The following is a 16,407-nucleotide window of genomic DNA, read 5'->3' on the forward strand; positions in this document are numbered from 1 at the left end:
AAACTTGGCTTTTCTTTGTTTATGAGATCTTAAGTATTTCTTTGCCTAATATTATTATATGTGAACCTCACACTTGTGATATATGTGTGTTATGAGCTATTTGAACCTGGACATGCATTTTTTATGATAAATATTTGGTATATTTTGAATTATGGTGTTTTATCAAAACTTGAAAATGTGTTCTACTATATATTAATTATGTGTTATTATATCAAGGTCATATACATTGGGAAAAAATTGTTTTTTCTAGTATGTATAGTTGTAAGCCAACATTAGTATTGATATATGAATTAATACAAAAATGGCAACAACACAAGTTCAGAAAATCATTACGCAATTCCATGTGGTTGCCAAATATGAACTTTGGAATTGAAATTTCTGTTTTTCCAATGTAAATGACCTTACGAAGTCATTTCATAAGTGAAATCCTAAAAATCTGTAATGATCTTATCAATCTTCTTCCTCCCATGTTTGGTCATCACATGTTACTTCCCTTATAAGTGAAAAATCTATCATTTCGACACCAATAGACGTGTATGCTCTCTCTCCCATCCTTCCACAGTCAGGGATGGCCTTGTATGCTCTGCATGCAATGAATTTTTTTTTGGCTTCCAATAAGCCTGCAATGATATAGCATACTATGACACGCATAAGTTATCCGCAACTTCCTCATTTGCTGACGATGATGATGGGGAGGCCCTCGACGCGTCATGGATCAATTCCTACATACGTTTATGATCACCTCTTCTACTACTTGTCATGATGACTGAAACGCCACAGAAATCCCTATAGCAATGATAAGTACATATGGTGATGATAATGTCATGGAATTGCGCTAGATTAGTGGTCGGTTGAGAGGCATTCACTTGTTTCCTTTTCTCCCACTGGTGATGAGCTCTCATGGAAGCAACAACACCGAGCAGATCAGTTGTGTGGTCGACAAGGTCCATGCGGAATCGATAGTGTATCTAGTACCTAGTTGTGGAGTAGAAAAGAGATGCTTGATATTTTTAAATTGGAGGAACTTTAAGTTCATCTATGGCTGACTAACAAAGAAAAGAGAGAAATAATAAGGGAAAAAAGCATAGACAGGTCAAATTTCACATATAGGGGCAAAGATCAACAGATGGCTGGCTGCGGGGAGAAAATTTGCATCAACCTAGCTTTTTTAGTTGTGTCAACAACTATGGGGAATACGATCAAACTACCCCAAGATGTTTGTTTAATGTTTTCCACACATATAATAACCAGTACATAACCAATAGGATGCTATGCACCCTGGTTTAGCATTGAACAACACTAATATGAATGAACTGGAGATGTAAACAAACATTTTCAGCAGGTGAGTGAACTTGGGAATCTAAAAAAAAGTAAATTCGCAAGATTGTGAACCATCCAACGCGGTCGAGTTACCTCAATAAGTGATGAATGCTTTTATAAAAATGAAAACACTCTAATTTTGGCATTTCGAGAAGAAAACATGAAACGGGGGCATAGTGATTACAAGAGGGGGATATTTACCACATCTGAGAATCGTACTGATGTGTCACGGTGTTTTTGAATTTTTCTGCAGCGCAACAATTATTCTTCAGAATCTTCATAGAAACATTCATGCGCAACAAAATCCACGGAAAGAAAAAAGGCTTTCCCATATTAGAATTTGGCAGCGAAGATATTGCATGTAAATTAAATACCAAATAATCGAATCTGCTCTAAATATAGATCACCCCCAATAGATCACCCTCATTTCTCCTACGCAACACCATGTCACCAGCGGAGACATGAAGAGTCTGAACCATCCCCTCCATCGAGAGGAAAACCTCAAGAAAACCAACACAATGAGAAAGAGAGAAATGACATGCATGGGGAGAACAAAGAGGGGAGAATCCATACAATCTCATGGCACCTGTAGGGTCCCCTCCGATTCTCCACTTCATGAACTACAAGAGCATCTAAACTTGAGCCTTCCTCTCCACCTTGAACATGAGCAGAAGTAGTAGGGAGGAGAGAGCACCGTCGACACTACACCAGATGCAATTTTTGCCAACAGCTATATAGATTGCCAAGAGCCATGATGTGCAACGTTTTTATTATTTTCAACATCCCTGTAGTGTTTTAAAATGCCGACAGTGCCATCACTGGTTAGCCGGACATTACCAACATCCCTCTTATGCATGGTTCAACCCGCCGTTGCATTATGTTAATTGTGATTGTACTGTCGAGAATTATACTGATACTATATGACAAGCATGTCGGCCATCTACGCGTCACTGTTTGTATCTTCCCGGGGAAAAGTACATGAGCCGTTATGCACGTGAACTTTTTCTCTTGAACCATTTTATTCTTATGAGCTAATCATCATCGAGTGAAAAAGGAACTGCGAAAAGAATCCAAGTTGCGTTAATTTTTATTAAAACCTTCCTGATCGTACGACCGAATTTTTTATATATTTCAACCTTCCATGGATTTTCGTTTTATTGCAATCACAAGAGGGACGGATATACACGTCAAAAAAAAGAGGGACGGATATATATGGGACAATATCCTCACCGCTTCCATGGAATTTTTGGTCAAACTAGTATACTATCTTCAGCTCATTCAGAAAGATCAGGAGAAAAAAAAGGTGTCCCAGATCCGATTCTCTAGCCTCGACGCAACTATGAATCCACTATTCGCGCCACCATCACAGATTCCGCGGGTTTGTTGCCCTCACCTCGGAATTTCGTTTTGCGCTAAATCTCCCGAAAATTTTCGTTTCCCTCGAAAAACGATAACCGCTGCAAACCTAGCTATATCTCCGCAGCTCCGCATCCACTTCCACTACATCTCCCGATTATCAATTACTTCCAATCTCCGATGGCCTTCGCCATTGCCAAGCCCTGAAGTTGTTTGAACGACCATTTGTTGCGGCGTTCATCCGTAACAAGGCACAGGTTGCGGCACCGCCGCCGTAGGAACGAGCTGGAGCGGCCGCACAGCGCCTAGGTGCCGCCGTAGGAGCTAGCAGGAGCGGCCGCACAGGTGATCGTTGTTCTGGCATCTTAGCCACGGATACCTGAGCCAACATCCAGGAATTCCTCTCCGGTATTTGTTTCATACAATTATCTTGCTCATGTGCTTTGGTGGTCCTTGCAGCTCTGTTTTCAGTGGTTAGGGCTAGTACTAGTAATACCAATCTTGCAAATGGGATTACTGAACTTGGATATTACTCATGTGGTGGACGCATGGGGCATGCATAGTTTCAGACCATCACTTTTCTCTTTCTTGAATTCAATCCGAAAGTGTACAGATAGATGAATCCCTAAACTTATGTTCAATAACCCCATAGTGAAAGCAATTTGCAGACTGTTTTTTACCAATATTTAACTGTGCCTAGGGATATGCCAACAACACATTCGAATTAATTTGCAAAGTCTGAACAAGAACTACAACAATACTAATTGAAGTTTCAGTACTCTTACTTGGGGTATATGCACAGCTCTGCAGATATCTGTTTCAGTACACAGCTTCATTGATCAGCACCAAATGTACATCTTTGTAGTGCAGGAAGTTGATGGACTAAATGAAAGTTTCATCATAACAGCGAAATGTTTTCTTTGTTGCAGGTCCTCTAGATATTAATCTTCAATCGAATTGACAGGGAAGTCAGGTTTTTGACATTGCAACTACAGTTGGCTTTTTTCAGGACCACACAGATCATCATGTATGTAACTTCCTCCTTGTAGTTTAGAAAAATATCTAATCATGTATGTTTTTATCTTACACAAATAAGTTATATAATTTCTTCTCGTGAACTGCTGACATGCCTGAAAGTATTGTAATCTTGCATGGATATTTCTTTGAGTTCCTGTGGTTATGAGTTGCGACTGAATCACCTTTCATGATCAAAATGAAAATAGTGTTTTGGTGACACTCAAAATTATATATGTGTTCAGTTTTCAGAAACCAACTATGGATGAGGAGCGTAGGTGGATGTATGAAGATTGGAATAGCAATGGTCCTAATGCAAATTGGTGCAAAAAAACTCAGGAATTTATTACTCATGCATTTTCTCGTCCCAATGCTCGTAGAGAAGGCGTTCACTGTCCTTGTAAAAGATGTGGAAACTTTAAGAAGCAAACTGAATATGACATATCTCACCACCTTGTCAAGAACGGATTTGTGCCAAACTATTACATATGGACATATCATGGGGAGAATGCCCCTAGACACCCAAATGAAATCTATGATGATACAGACAATCTAACAGATATGTTACATGACATAAATGATGCTAACCAACATGATGAAGTTACAACCGAAGCTGAAGAATTTTTCAAGTTATTGGAAGCCTCTGAACAACCTGTGCATAATTACACAAAAGAAACTATCCTCTCTGCTGTGACTCGTTTAATGGCTTTCAAATCTCAGTTCAATGTATCTGCTGTTGGGTATGATATTTTGCTTAGGTTAATATGTGACCTCCTTCCAGAAGATTCGAGTATCCCTAAGAACTTCAATGAATCAAAGAAATTGATTGGTAGTTTAGGAATGCCATATGAAAAGATAGATGCATGCTATAATTGATGCATGTTATTTCGTAAGGAGCACAAGGATAAGATTGCTTGTGATAAATGTAAGGAACCACGCTACCATGACAGGAGTTCTGGTGATACAAATAAGCATCTGAAACCAATTGCACGGAAAGTACTTAGGTACTTTCCGATCATCCCCAGACTTAAGAGATTATTCATGTCCGAGGAGATTGCCAAGCACATGGGATCACATAAACAAGGTTTCGGGAAACCAGGGGTTATGGTGCATCCATCAGATGGAGAGGCCTGGAAATCATTTGATGATATGTTTCCTAGGTTTGCTGAAGAACCTCGAAACGTTCGTTTGGGTCTTTGCACAGATGGTTTTACGCCGTTTACTTTTGGTGCTGCTTCTTACTCATGCTGGCCAGTATTTCTTGTCCCTTACAAACTTCCTCCAGCAATGTGCATGAAAAAGGAAAACATCTTTTTGACACTTATAGTGCCTGGTCCACAACATCCCGGCAAGAATCTAGATGTCTATATGGAGCCCTTATATGATGATTTAAAACTTCTATGGAATGAGGGAGTGCGAGTTTATGATAGATCTGTGCGGGATACTTTTACTCTCAAAGCTTGCTACTTTTATTCTGTGCATGATTTACCTGCGCTAGGGATGGTCTCTGGGCACAGCACTCATGGAAAATTTGCATGTCCAGTGTGTTTGCGAACTGTTTCTGCATTTTGGCTAGTAAATGGTCAGAAGTATTGTTGGTTTGATTGCCATAGGCAGTTTCTACCCATGAATCACTCATTCCGAAAAAGTTTAAAAGCTTTTCGGAAGCGTGTACAGGTCCTCAATCCACCACCTGGTCGCTTAACCGGGGAGCAAATCCATGCGGAGTTGAAGTCCTTAGTTCCAAATAAGGGTAAAGGGAAGCATAAATTCGAAGGTTATGGGCAGACACACAACTGGACACACATTTCTGGTTTGTGGGAATTGGAATATTTTGATAAGCTTCTTATTCGACACAACATTGATGTCATGCATACGGAAAAGAATGTGATGGAAGCTCTATTAGCCACAATACTAGACATAAGTGATAAAACAAAGGATAATGTGAAGGCTAGGTTGGATCTTGAACTAATTTGTGATAGGTCTGATTATCACATGCGTAAAAAACCAAATGGAAGTTGGGAAAAAAGGAGGGCACCCTTTTGTCTTAGTCGAGAGCAGAAAATTGCAGTGTTAAGGTGGTTAAAGGCTCTGAAATTTCCAGATATGTATGCAGCAAATATTAGGCGTGGTGTAAATTTATCCGACCTCCGGATTAACGGAATGAAAAGTCATGACTATCACATTTTCATGGAGCGCCTTCTGCCTATAGCATTACGTGGTTTTATTGACAATACGATATGGCTAGCACTTGCAGAGCTGAGTTTCTTTTTTAGACAGCTCTGCTCTACAGAGATAAACATAGAAAAAATGGAAGAATTAGAAAATAGCATTCCTGTCTTGTTGTGTAAGTTAGAGAAGATCTTCCCACCTGGATTTTTCAATTCAATGCAACATCTACTGCTGCACTTGCCATATGAGGCGAAAATTGGAGGACCCGTGCAATACAGATGGATGTATGTCTTTGAAAGGTATGTGACTGTTAATTTCATTACTCAGTAATTCACCCGCATACATAGATTCTAGAAATAATTTGTATTGGTCAACATTTTCTTTCAGGTTAATGAAAGATATTAAAAAGACGGTTAAAAACAAAGCACGTGTTGAGGGCTGTATCGCGGAGGCTTACATAGCTGAAGAAATATCAAATTTTGTGTCCTTATATTTTGCAAGTTCTACACCATCTATTCGTAATAAGAAACCTAGGTATGACGATGGATATGAGTGTCACGACTACAGTTGTAGTCTTAGCACATTCCAAGTACCAGGCCGTGTTCATGGAAGGAGAGGGTCAAAAATCATTAGCAGCCAAGAGAAAGATGCTATCATGCTCTATATTTACACTAACACTCTTGAAATGGATGATTATATAAAGTAAGTAATAACTGTGGCACATATAGTTGTTATATACCTTGCAGAAAATGTTTTAGTAACCTCTTAAGTTTCAGGAAATTTGATGATGCACAGTATAGGGGTTCTCGCCGACCAACACAACAGCAGCTTGATAAAATTAGGAAAAATGGTGCTGGTAGGGGACATCCTAATTTATTTGAATGGTTTAGATCATTAGTAAGTTCCTTTGATCACACAGTCAAATTACTTCAGTGTTACCATTTGCCAATAACCGACCTGTATATTTGAATTTTCAGTGCATAAATCAAGGAGATATAAATAAGGATTTGGCTCAAATATCACATGGCTGTCGAAACAGAGTGTCTTGTTTAACTGGATATGATGTGAACAATTTTAGGTTTCGCTCTGAGAAATATGAAAACACAATGTCTAATCCATCTACTACAAACACCGGTGTATTCCTCTCTTGCACAGATGATGGTGCCACTACTGACTACTACGGTGTGATAGAAGACATTATTGAGCTGACATTTGAGGGTTTGCAACAATTCAAATTAGTGTTGTTCCAGTGCCGCTGGTTTCATCCTCGAAGCGGTATTCGGAAATCCCCAAATATTGGTTTAGTTCAAATCAATCCTAATACAAGGCTTCCTGGTTATGAGCCATTTATTCTTCCCCACCAGTGCAAACAAGTATACTACACTCCATATCCATGCCAAACTGGTGACTTGCGAAATTGGTGGGTTGTTCACCCTTGCCCCCAGCGTGGAAACTTGAGAGTACCAGAAGTTGGTGACTTTGACGAGACGCCAAGTTCCATGTTCTATCAAGAGGATACTAGCACAGGGAGTTTCACCGTTGAAGAGGACAATGATTTAGATCACAATATCGGGGCTGGAGAGGCAGACGTGATACATGATAGTTCTGATGTTGAGCTTCTAAACAAGTTGTCTAATATGAACACCCAAGAACAAGGAAATGAGCCACCACCTAGTGAAATAAGTAGCGACATAGATGCAACAAAAGATGATTCAGATGTAGAGGAGTTCTACGATTATCCTGATGACTTTTGATGTTTCTGTTTATGGACTTCCGTAGTTTTGGTTTGATGAGTTTTTATGTTTTATTTTCTTATAAAAAACTATTATGTAATGAATCCAGAATGTTTATTTTGGGCATCTCAGCTAACTTGTTGTGGATACATCACGTTGAAATTGTATTTCAGAACTTGTACTGAGAAAAGTCTTATAATGTTTACATGTGCACAGGACTCGCCAAAGTAATCTTTTGCAAGCAATACGTGCCTCTCGGAAGAGGCGTGGGGTTGTAGGAGAAGAACAAGATGAGGAGCTACTTAGAAATGGTGAACAAGCTGAACATGAAGAGGAAGAAGGAAGTGGAGATTTTACACAGCCTGGGTCTCATGTCCAAACAACCAATGGTAGGATCTGGACACCACGTGGAGCTAATAGCATTCCTCCAGCACCACCAACGCATGCTGCAAAGATTGCTCTCATACCATCTGGTGATAGGTAATAATAAGCTTAAATTTTTGGTTCTGTAGAACTACAAGTCTCATGTTAATATGTCACCTATTATATTTGATTGTGACTCATTGTTGGTAGAAATTGGTTGGAGGCGCAATTCAACAAGAAAGACCGTGTTCCTAATACCATCCTTGGGGCCTTACTTAGGCATTATTACCCTCAGATTGTGATGGATACTTCAAAGACTCCACCACTTGAAGTTGCTGCTACTAAATGGCGTCATTGGTATATGAGAGGACCAGATGCAGACACTTCCGCTGAGCTATGTGCAGATAAGGTCAAGAATGCTTTCATGGTAAATAAATTCCGCATGTGTCTTTAAGTGGATATCAAATACATGATTTGTGAACTTATATTTTTGGTTGGTGTTAGGCGAGATACAAATGGCCCGATGACCAACCAGAGATGAAGGACAAATGGATGAAAACTCTAGAAAATTGTTGTGCAAAACTGACAACACAACAAATATACCAACTGAGGATATATGCTGTGATGGCATACCATGCCGAGGTCTTACATCGAGCTATCAAGTTTGATGAGGCAAAAGTGATCCATCTGGAGTCAAACGAGTACCGTTGTGTACCTTTTGGTACTTGGGTGAATACCGAACCTTGGTTTAAACTGAGTGATCAGTGGGGTTCAAGACAATACAAAAATATTAGTGCTGTGAAGAGAAATGCACGACTTAGTAAGCCAGATGCTGTGAATCGTGGGGGATCAAGATCGATTGCGCGCACCCAACAATGCCTGGTATAGTCGCAACACTCCCCTGCACTTTATTTATGCATTCACATTTAATCTCACTACCATTGTACTTTTAGTGTGTCCACTTTCAGTTTGTGTAAATCCACTTCTTCAAATGCCTTTCTTGGTATTTATTACTTATTTGTATTTCTATAGGAAGCAAAATACGGGAGGCCTTTTAGCCTAATCGAATCATTTGCCGTGCACATGGGAGCACCCAAGGAAGCAGTGGCACAAGGCCAGGGCAATGAGTTGCCCCCTCTTCGTAACGAGCATGCACAAGAGCACCTGGTAGCTCATAGTTTCATAATTGTTTTGCGTGTTGATAAATTAATTCAGAAACTGATAAAGGTTCCATTGTTTTAGGAAAACTACCGCAGTGGGATGATGGAGACTTATGGCCCCGATGTGTCATGGGTTAGGGGCCCTTTTGACGCACAGGTTATGTATGACAATACTGGACGAAAGCCTCATGGAAAGTTTGCAATTGCGGACGGAGCCTTCGATAGCTCAATGGTGCAGATGTCAACTATTGCATGTCCATCTCACTCCCAAACTTCAAGTCAAAATGAGGTACGACTGGCTCAGGAAGTTCAAGAACTGAAGCGGCAGCGGCAGCAGGATCAGCAACAACGACAAGAGGATCGCCAATCAATGATGGGGGCATTTCTTCAGTTCAATCAGCAAGTAGCTCAGGTTATTATTTCTGTTGCATGGTTACTTTGCGTATGTAGTCAAATATTCACCATTATATACCTAATTTGGATATTTTCAGCAGTATTACAGTCAGGGACAGACACACTTACCCCCACCTCAACTCAATTTGGACTCTATTTTCCCTACTCAAGGTCAAGGGTCCCCAGGTGCTGAACAGGTAATTGTCTTAAACAATGTTAGTGTACCTACACATCCTTTTGATATGTGATTCACCATCAGCAAACACCTAATATTTGTATCTTGATGTGAATTATTGAGTATATAGTGCATGCTAAATCATGTTCCATAATGAAGTGATTATTTCCTCTTTATGCACTTAGTACTGATTTCATTTGCTGAATAGATAGAGGAATACGTATGCTATTTTCTGTACAAACAAAAAATAATAAACTTATATTACGTGCATGTTTAAAATGCTTCCCTGACAATGAAGATCTGGCTAACAATTTCCTTGATATTTTTATGATTTGTTAGTGGACCAAAAATCGACAATTGCTTTCTTATTGTGTTTAATGACTTTCCTTGCCAAAAAAAATTGATAACTACATACTGATAAGTTCTTTCAGCTATAATAGTACCTAGCTAGCCATCTCGCCACTACTATGACAAAATACACGAATGATAATCATTTTGTTATATCTAATATATCTTTCTTAGAAACTCCTCTTAGGAGTATATACAAGAGCTACTTGAATATAAATCTTCTAGGCTATTTAATTGTTCTATCCTTCTTTTTTGCTTTTAGGATGGTATGAACAACACTCCAAGGGGGGGAACACAGCGGCAAGGTGGAAATAGCTCTGCATACACACCTCAAGATGATCCAACTAGTTCTCAGTGTACCAACGATGTTGACCGTGGCAATTATGATGAAGATGCCGAGCTTGAGAGGTGGTTTGGACAAAGAATTTCAAGAATTTGAGATGCATGATTCATATCCAACTTTAGATTTAGTATAATTTGTAGAATTGCCATAGCATCAGGTTAGACTTGTAGTTTACTCCTAGATCGTCACCTGTTTCAGTGTTTTAATACAGCTTCAGGATATGTGTATTTGTGACTTTACTTGCTACTGATTTGATGTTCCATATATTTATATATGAATTTCTTTCAGTTGATGTCCTATATCTTGTCGTAAATTTCTTTCGAAATTTGAATGAATTTGGCGCAATAAAACTGCTCTTTTCTATTTTAGCTGGATGTTTGTTGACTGAGATCATTAAATCTGTGACATGGTTGTTGGGTAAACATAACAATTTTGTGAGAGCCTGTACAAACAATTGAACTGTTGGTGCTTATAATGCCAACAAGGCTGTCAGTGGTCTCCATATGAACCCCTGAGAGTATTGTTGGTGATTAATGCACGCCAGGATGTCAGGCACCCCATCCGACACCAATCAATTGCGACAGTTTGCCACTGTTGGTAAAGCACAAAGCCAACATGGCTCTCACCGTTTGACATTCATGCCCGACAAAGTACTCCCAACAGTCCATTTCCAACAGTCGCCTGTTGGTAATTAACTTACCCAACAGTTTCTCTAACTTTGCCAACAGTTTCAGCCTGTTGGGGTAAACGTAATCTGGTGTAGTGCGAAGATGAGGGAAATAATATGTGGTATGAGGGGAGAAGAGAAAATTAGATTTATGAAGGGGCCCACACTGCAACAGAAACACTTGTGGACTTGTGGGTATCTAGAAGGGTTTGTAACGTGTCATGGGTGGTGGTTGCCAGCCGCTGCCTCGTGATAGGCTTCGCTGTTGGCATGCTGGCCACAACCTTGCCGCGATATAAAACAGGAGAGTGTATTGTCCAAATATAAAAAAAAGTGATTAAGTATTTTCGTACTTACTTAGGATTCCATATGTGAATTTGGTTATTCCAACTAACTATTTTTGAATGACTAGTTCAATTAATGTGGTGACCTGGTTATCCCAAATAACCAGGGGAATTAGGCCAACCATCGGATTAAGTTAAAGCTCGATTCTATATGAAGCCCAACAAGATGAAAATCACTAAATATTTTCACTTTTCTTTCCTCAAGAAAGTAAATAATATGTGGCAATAAATTAATTATTCATGGTCACACTCATCCTCCTCTTTGTACTTGCTTCTCGTAGCAACACCGATCACTTGGTTATTGCAAGTGTGAGGCCTTGAAAGTTTGTGTGCGTACATCATCTAGGCAATCATTCGACCTCTATAATTTTGGAGCTTGAGATCTGCTCCTCATACAAGTCTATTTTTTAAAACTTGATTTCTATCTTGTATATTTGTGTGTGCATTTCAAAAATTGCGAATATTTTCCTCTCTATGGTTTATCTATGAGTGTACTCTCTATCGGAAGTGTTTTTGCATCGCCTTGAGTAGAATTGCAATATGGTGGCTTAGAAGCCAAACGTTGTGTATGCATGTTTAAAGTTTCAGTCTATTGAAATATAAACTTACCATTCTTAATTTAAAGTCAATATTTAATATTTGAAAGGAGAAACCTATGAGTTGACAGGTACGTTGTGGAAAGGAAGCCAACAAGGACAACTTTACCAAAACCGGGATAAAGGCTTGGCAAACTTCTTAGCAGGTCCCATGCAATTAATAGATCCCAAAAGGTACCCAAAAAACCTCATGATACTTTTAAATTACTTGAATTCCTGTGTGATGCTACAACCCCTCAAGTTTCTTGCATCGAACGCACATGAGAACAAATAACACATTTGATTACAAGAACCTTTTCAAGATTTCATGATTTTTTTTAGATACCCGAGGTTAGAAAAAACACCAAAGCCAGGAAAAAGATATTATTATATTTGTTGATAATTTTCTTACAACAGTTCATGACAAATTATGGCATATCCTTGGTGAAAAAAGTCCAATTATATTTGAAATTCATGATTGTAACATGAAGACACATATTGCCAAATAAGGCACACGCGCTATGGGATTAATCTATTGTTATGATAAGGGACCAAGTTATTTAATTACAAAGTTCCAACTTGTTGATAGCCATCAAAATGGGAGAAGAAAATATAAAAGATTAGCATGAACTACTATTACACAAAATAAATACATTACTCATGTCCATTAAAATGATTTGACATGTACACATTGGATTTTGATTTATTTGTCAGTTGTCTCTTTATTTTGGCCCATGTTTTAGTGGGTTGCGTTCACATGTGACTAAGAATGGAATTTTAGCGCTTGTGCGCTGGTGTATATACTTCATACGACCAATGAGAAAAAAAAGCCAAAGATGTGTGCATTTTTCATTTATATACTTTTGGCCCATAAGTATATTTTGGCATGACCCATTATGTAGTATATTTTTGCGAACTAAATAACATAGGGAATAACTCTAACCGCAAAAGGAGAGGGGTGACTCCAGCACACCATTTGTACCAGCTTATTACCTACAAAAATATGTGTCAACTAGCGAGCGACACGACTAGTGACAAAAAAATGTCACCTATGTGTTGGTCACACATTAAAAGTTACTTGCTATCGAAAAGGTTGTTGCACCTTTCAACATATGGTACTTGACTATTTCTTGGAAAAAAGTCAAACTAATAATCTATTATCAAGAACCTGTTGCTCGTTTTAAGCATATGGTAGTTGCAAAATGTGCAACTCATTTTCGGTAGAAAGAAATCAATTAGTTTAAATATACAATATGCATGGAAATAAAAAATAAAAAATCAAAACATGTTAGTTGCACATTGTTTTCAAAAAAATGCGATCCGTGTCACAACCGGTTGCACTTTCTAAATGTATGTAGTTGCATATTGTTGAAAAAATGTGCAACGCATTGTTCATGTATAAAATTTGAAGTAATTTTAAATCAAGAATATGCCAACATAAATCAAAGAAAACAACATTCTAGTTTCACATTCCTTGATAAAAGTGAAGATGGCAACATAAAAAATTGGTTGGAGTTGCACATTTCTTGATAAAATTGTAGCTTGTAGTGGAAAACTAGTCAAAGTTGCATGTTTTTTGAAAAAGTGCAACTCGTAAAGAAAATTGATGCTAGTTGCAAATTTCTTTAGAAAATACAAATACTATGGAAAATTGTTTACTAAGTGCAATTATGGTGTCCTACATTAAAGTACACTTATCTTATATGAATTTCAAAATCATTTCAAAATGGCAGCACTACAAGTTTAGAAAATCATTTCAAAATTCCATGTGGTTGCCACATATGAATTTCATAATTGAAATTTGTGTTTTTGCATATTAAATGACCTTACAAATTCATTTCATTTCACTTGTACAAACTGAAATGAATTAATGGTTACCAGACGACCTCTAAGTGAAATATTAACATTTGTAATGATCTTGTTAATACTCTTCCTCCCGTGTTTTTCCATCACTTTTTCCTTCCTTTTATAAGGGAAAATGCTATCTAAAGTCAGTTTGTTAACTCGTGGTACTAGCAGGCCTCTCTCACATGCTAATGCATCAGCTAAAAATAATTCATCATGTGTTGACCCTTCCCTACCATCCAACACATATGTGTAGCAAATGTCAAAATATACTGTTGCCATCACATTGAGTGGCATGTGTTTTCCTACCATGAAAAGCATCTTTCGTATCTTTTATAACAGATGTGCTCACATGTCTACCATCAGTAGCTCCAATAAAATCTTATATAGTAACAAATATCAAATTATATGAAGTGTATCCTAAATACCTAAGAAATAGTTTCAACTAGTACCTTAAAATATTTGTCAAACCGAGGGTGTCCTGCTATTTTTTCTGGAGTGTCCGATGATGGTGGCCCGATATATTCATTACTAGATCACTAATGAAATGGATGACATGCTGAAACAATATGCTGATTGTGAAGAATGGTCTACCAAAATTTGTTGCCACAACTCTATTGCAAAAGTTATGTCCAACAGTGTGTAAGAACATTACCACTTTTTGCTCCACATTCAAATGAACGTTGTCTTCTGGCAACTTGTGATCCCTCATTATGTTACAAAGTTTACATAAGGAGCTCTTCGAACCTTAACATATTTCTACATGTGACATCGCATTGCCAAATTTTACTATTGAGATATTCAATTCGCTGCCGATCCCATTCATGCATTGGCCCATAGTGTATACGTGATTTCCTCTTCCTTTTTATAGCACTAACTTCTACAACAACTGCAGAGAAAAATATTAAAACAAAAGCTCTCCTAATCATCTTTTTTTCCTTTTATCCATCATCTTTCCCATCTACAATGCATTTATTCCATCATAAATCACCAAAATGCACAATCTGTTATGGACATCGACAGCAACATAACACATATAGTTGCTAAAACTACTAAAAAATCATATTGCATATGTTTAACAATCGAATTGGACATGATACATATTAGCAAATCATATCTAAAGTTTGATATTAGCCAAATCGAATTGGATAGAGGACATACCGCTGCTTGATACTGCCGCCTCGTGTACATGCAGGAACCATCACCTCCTAGCCCGCCTTCACTAGTGGTCGCTCCGCCTGATGTTGTTGTGCCAGCCTTCACCCGCCGGCTTGCGCACACACCACCACTCCCGCTAGGCTTCACCACTCTTCCGACACTCCCGCCCTCCACCCCGACCGCGTGCTCGCTTCGCGCTGCTTTGAGGCCATGCCCCCCCCGCCCCGGTGAGTAGCGGCGTGTGAAATTGAGAGTGGATGCGAGAGACAAGATGGAGAGCGGTGGCGGAGATGAGAGAGAGCGAGGAGTGGCACACGACACGAGAGAATAGTGATAGGATTTTGTTTTGGTACAGTCAGGTGAGAAAAGAGGTTTCCCTTTTTCTTTCGTTGCGGTGATGGTTAGCCAGGCGTTTCCCCAGATTTGGTCGAACGAGTGGCTTCTGCATCTTAGGGGTATATTCAGGTCTGGGGAACTACTTGGTTCCATTCCTTCTCTACAACCAAACACATGAATGTGTGCTGGGTGCGGAACCGTCATGTTCCATTCCACCTAATTCACAAACCGAACACGTCCTAGACACCAATAGACCTGTAACCTATCTTCCATCTTTCTATAGTCATGAATGACCTTCTATGCTCTGCTTACAATGACAATGTTGAGGGTTGCTAATAAACATGCAACAATATATCATACTATGACATGTAAAAGTTACAAACCACCTCCTCCTATGCCCTCGATGATGGGAGGCCTTCAACACATCATGGATCAATGCCTACACAGGTTTCAGATGCTCTCAGATGGGTACCTTCAATAAATCCAATATAATCCTACATAGTGAAAAATATCAAATGATATGAAGTGTATTCTAAATACCTAATAAATAGTTTCAGCTAGTACCTTAAAATATGGGTCAAACCGAGGGCTTCCTGCTATTTTTTCTGGAGCCTCTGATGACGGTGGACTGATATATTTATTTTGTAGCTCACCAATGCCATGGAGGATAAGCTTAAAATATATGCTCATTGTGGAGAATGATCTACCAAAATTAGTTGCCACGAATCTAATGCGAAATTTATGTCGAATAGTATGCAACAACATCACCACTTGTTGATCCACATTCAAGTGAACACTATCTTCTAGCAATTGTGATCCCCCATTATGCTATAAAGTTCAAAGGAAGGAGCTCTTCAAAATCTTAACATGTTTCCACATGTGATATTCTCGTGTTACCAAATTTTACTATTGAAATATTCAACTTGTTATCATCCCGTTCATGCATTGGCAAATAGCTTATACGTGGTCTTCTTTTCCTTTTTATAGCCCGAACTGCTACAACAATTGCAGCAAAAGTATAACAACAGCCCCCCTAATCATATTTTTCCTTTTATCCATCATCTTTCCCATCTACAATGCATTTATTCTATCATAAATCACCAAA

The 16,407-nt window shown here is 38.7% G+C and overlaps 1 protein-coding gene across 1 annotated transcript; it reads left to right on the top strand.

The window, feature by feature from the left end:
* The first annotated feature begins 4,598 nt into the window (after positions 1 to 4,598).
* LOC124696062 lies at positions 4,599 to 7,616 on the top strand. Its single transcript, XM_047228844.1, has 4 exons — positions 4,599 to 6,161; positions 6,250 to 6,564; positions 6,639 to 6,759; positions 6,840 to 7,616. The coding sequence occupies exons 1-4, from the start codon at positions 4,732 to 4,734 to the stop codon at positions 7,614 to 7,616; spliced, it is 2,643 nt and encodes an 880-aa protein (XP_047084800.1). The 5' UTR covers positions 4,599 to 4,731.
* The last annotated feature ends 8,791 nt before the right edge of the window (positions 7,617 to 16,407 follow it).

This window comes from Lolium rigidum, chromosome 3 (assembly GCF_022539505.1).
Source record: "Lolium rigidum isolate FL_2022 chromosome 3, APGP_CSIRO_Lrig_0.1, whole genome shotgun sequence".
In the NCBI taxonomy this organism is placed as follows: domain Eukaryota; kingdom Viridiplantae; phylum Streptophyta; class Magnoliopsida; order Poales; family Poaceae; genus Lolium; species Lolium rigidum.

Bases quoted from the DNA above. Each gene is read 5' to 3' on its own strand.
- LOC124696062 (XM_047228844.1), top strand. From the start codon at position 4,732: ATGTCCGAGGAGATTGCCAAGCACATGGGATCACATAAACAAGGTTTC. The intron at 6,565-6,638 runs GTAAGTAATAAC...CTTAAGTTTCAG, and splicing joins GAAATGGATGATTATATAAA to GAAATTTGATGATGCACAGT. The intron at 6,760-6,839 runs GTAAGTTCCTTT...TTGAATTTTCAG, and splicing joins TTGAATGGTTTAGATCATTA to TGCATAAATCAAGGAGATAT.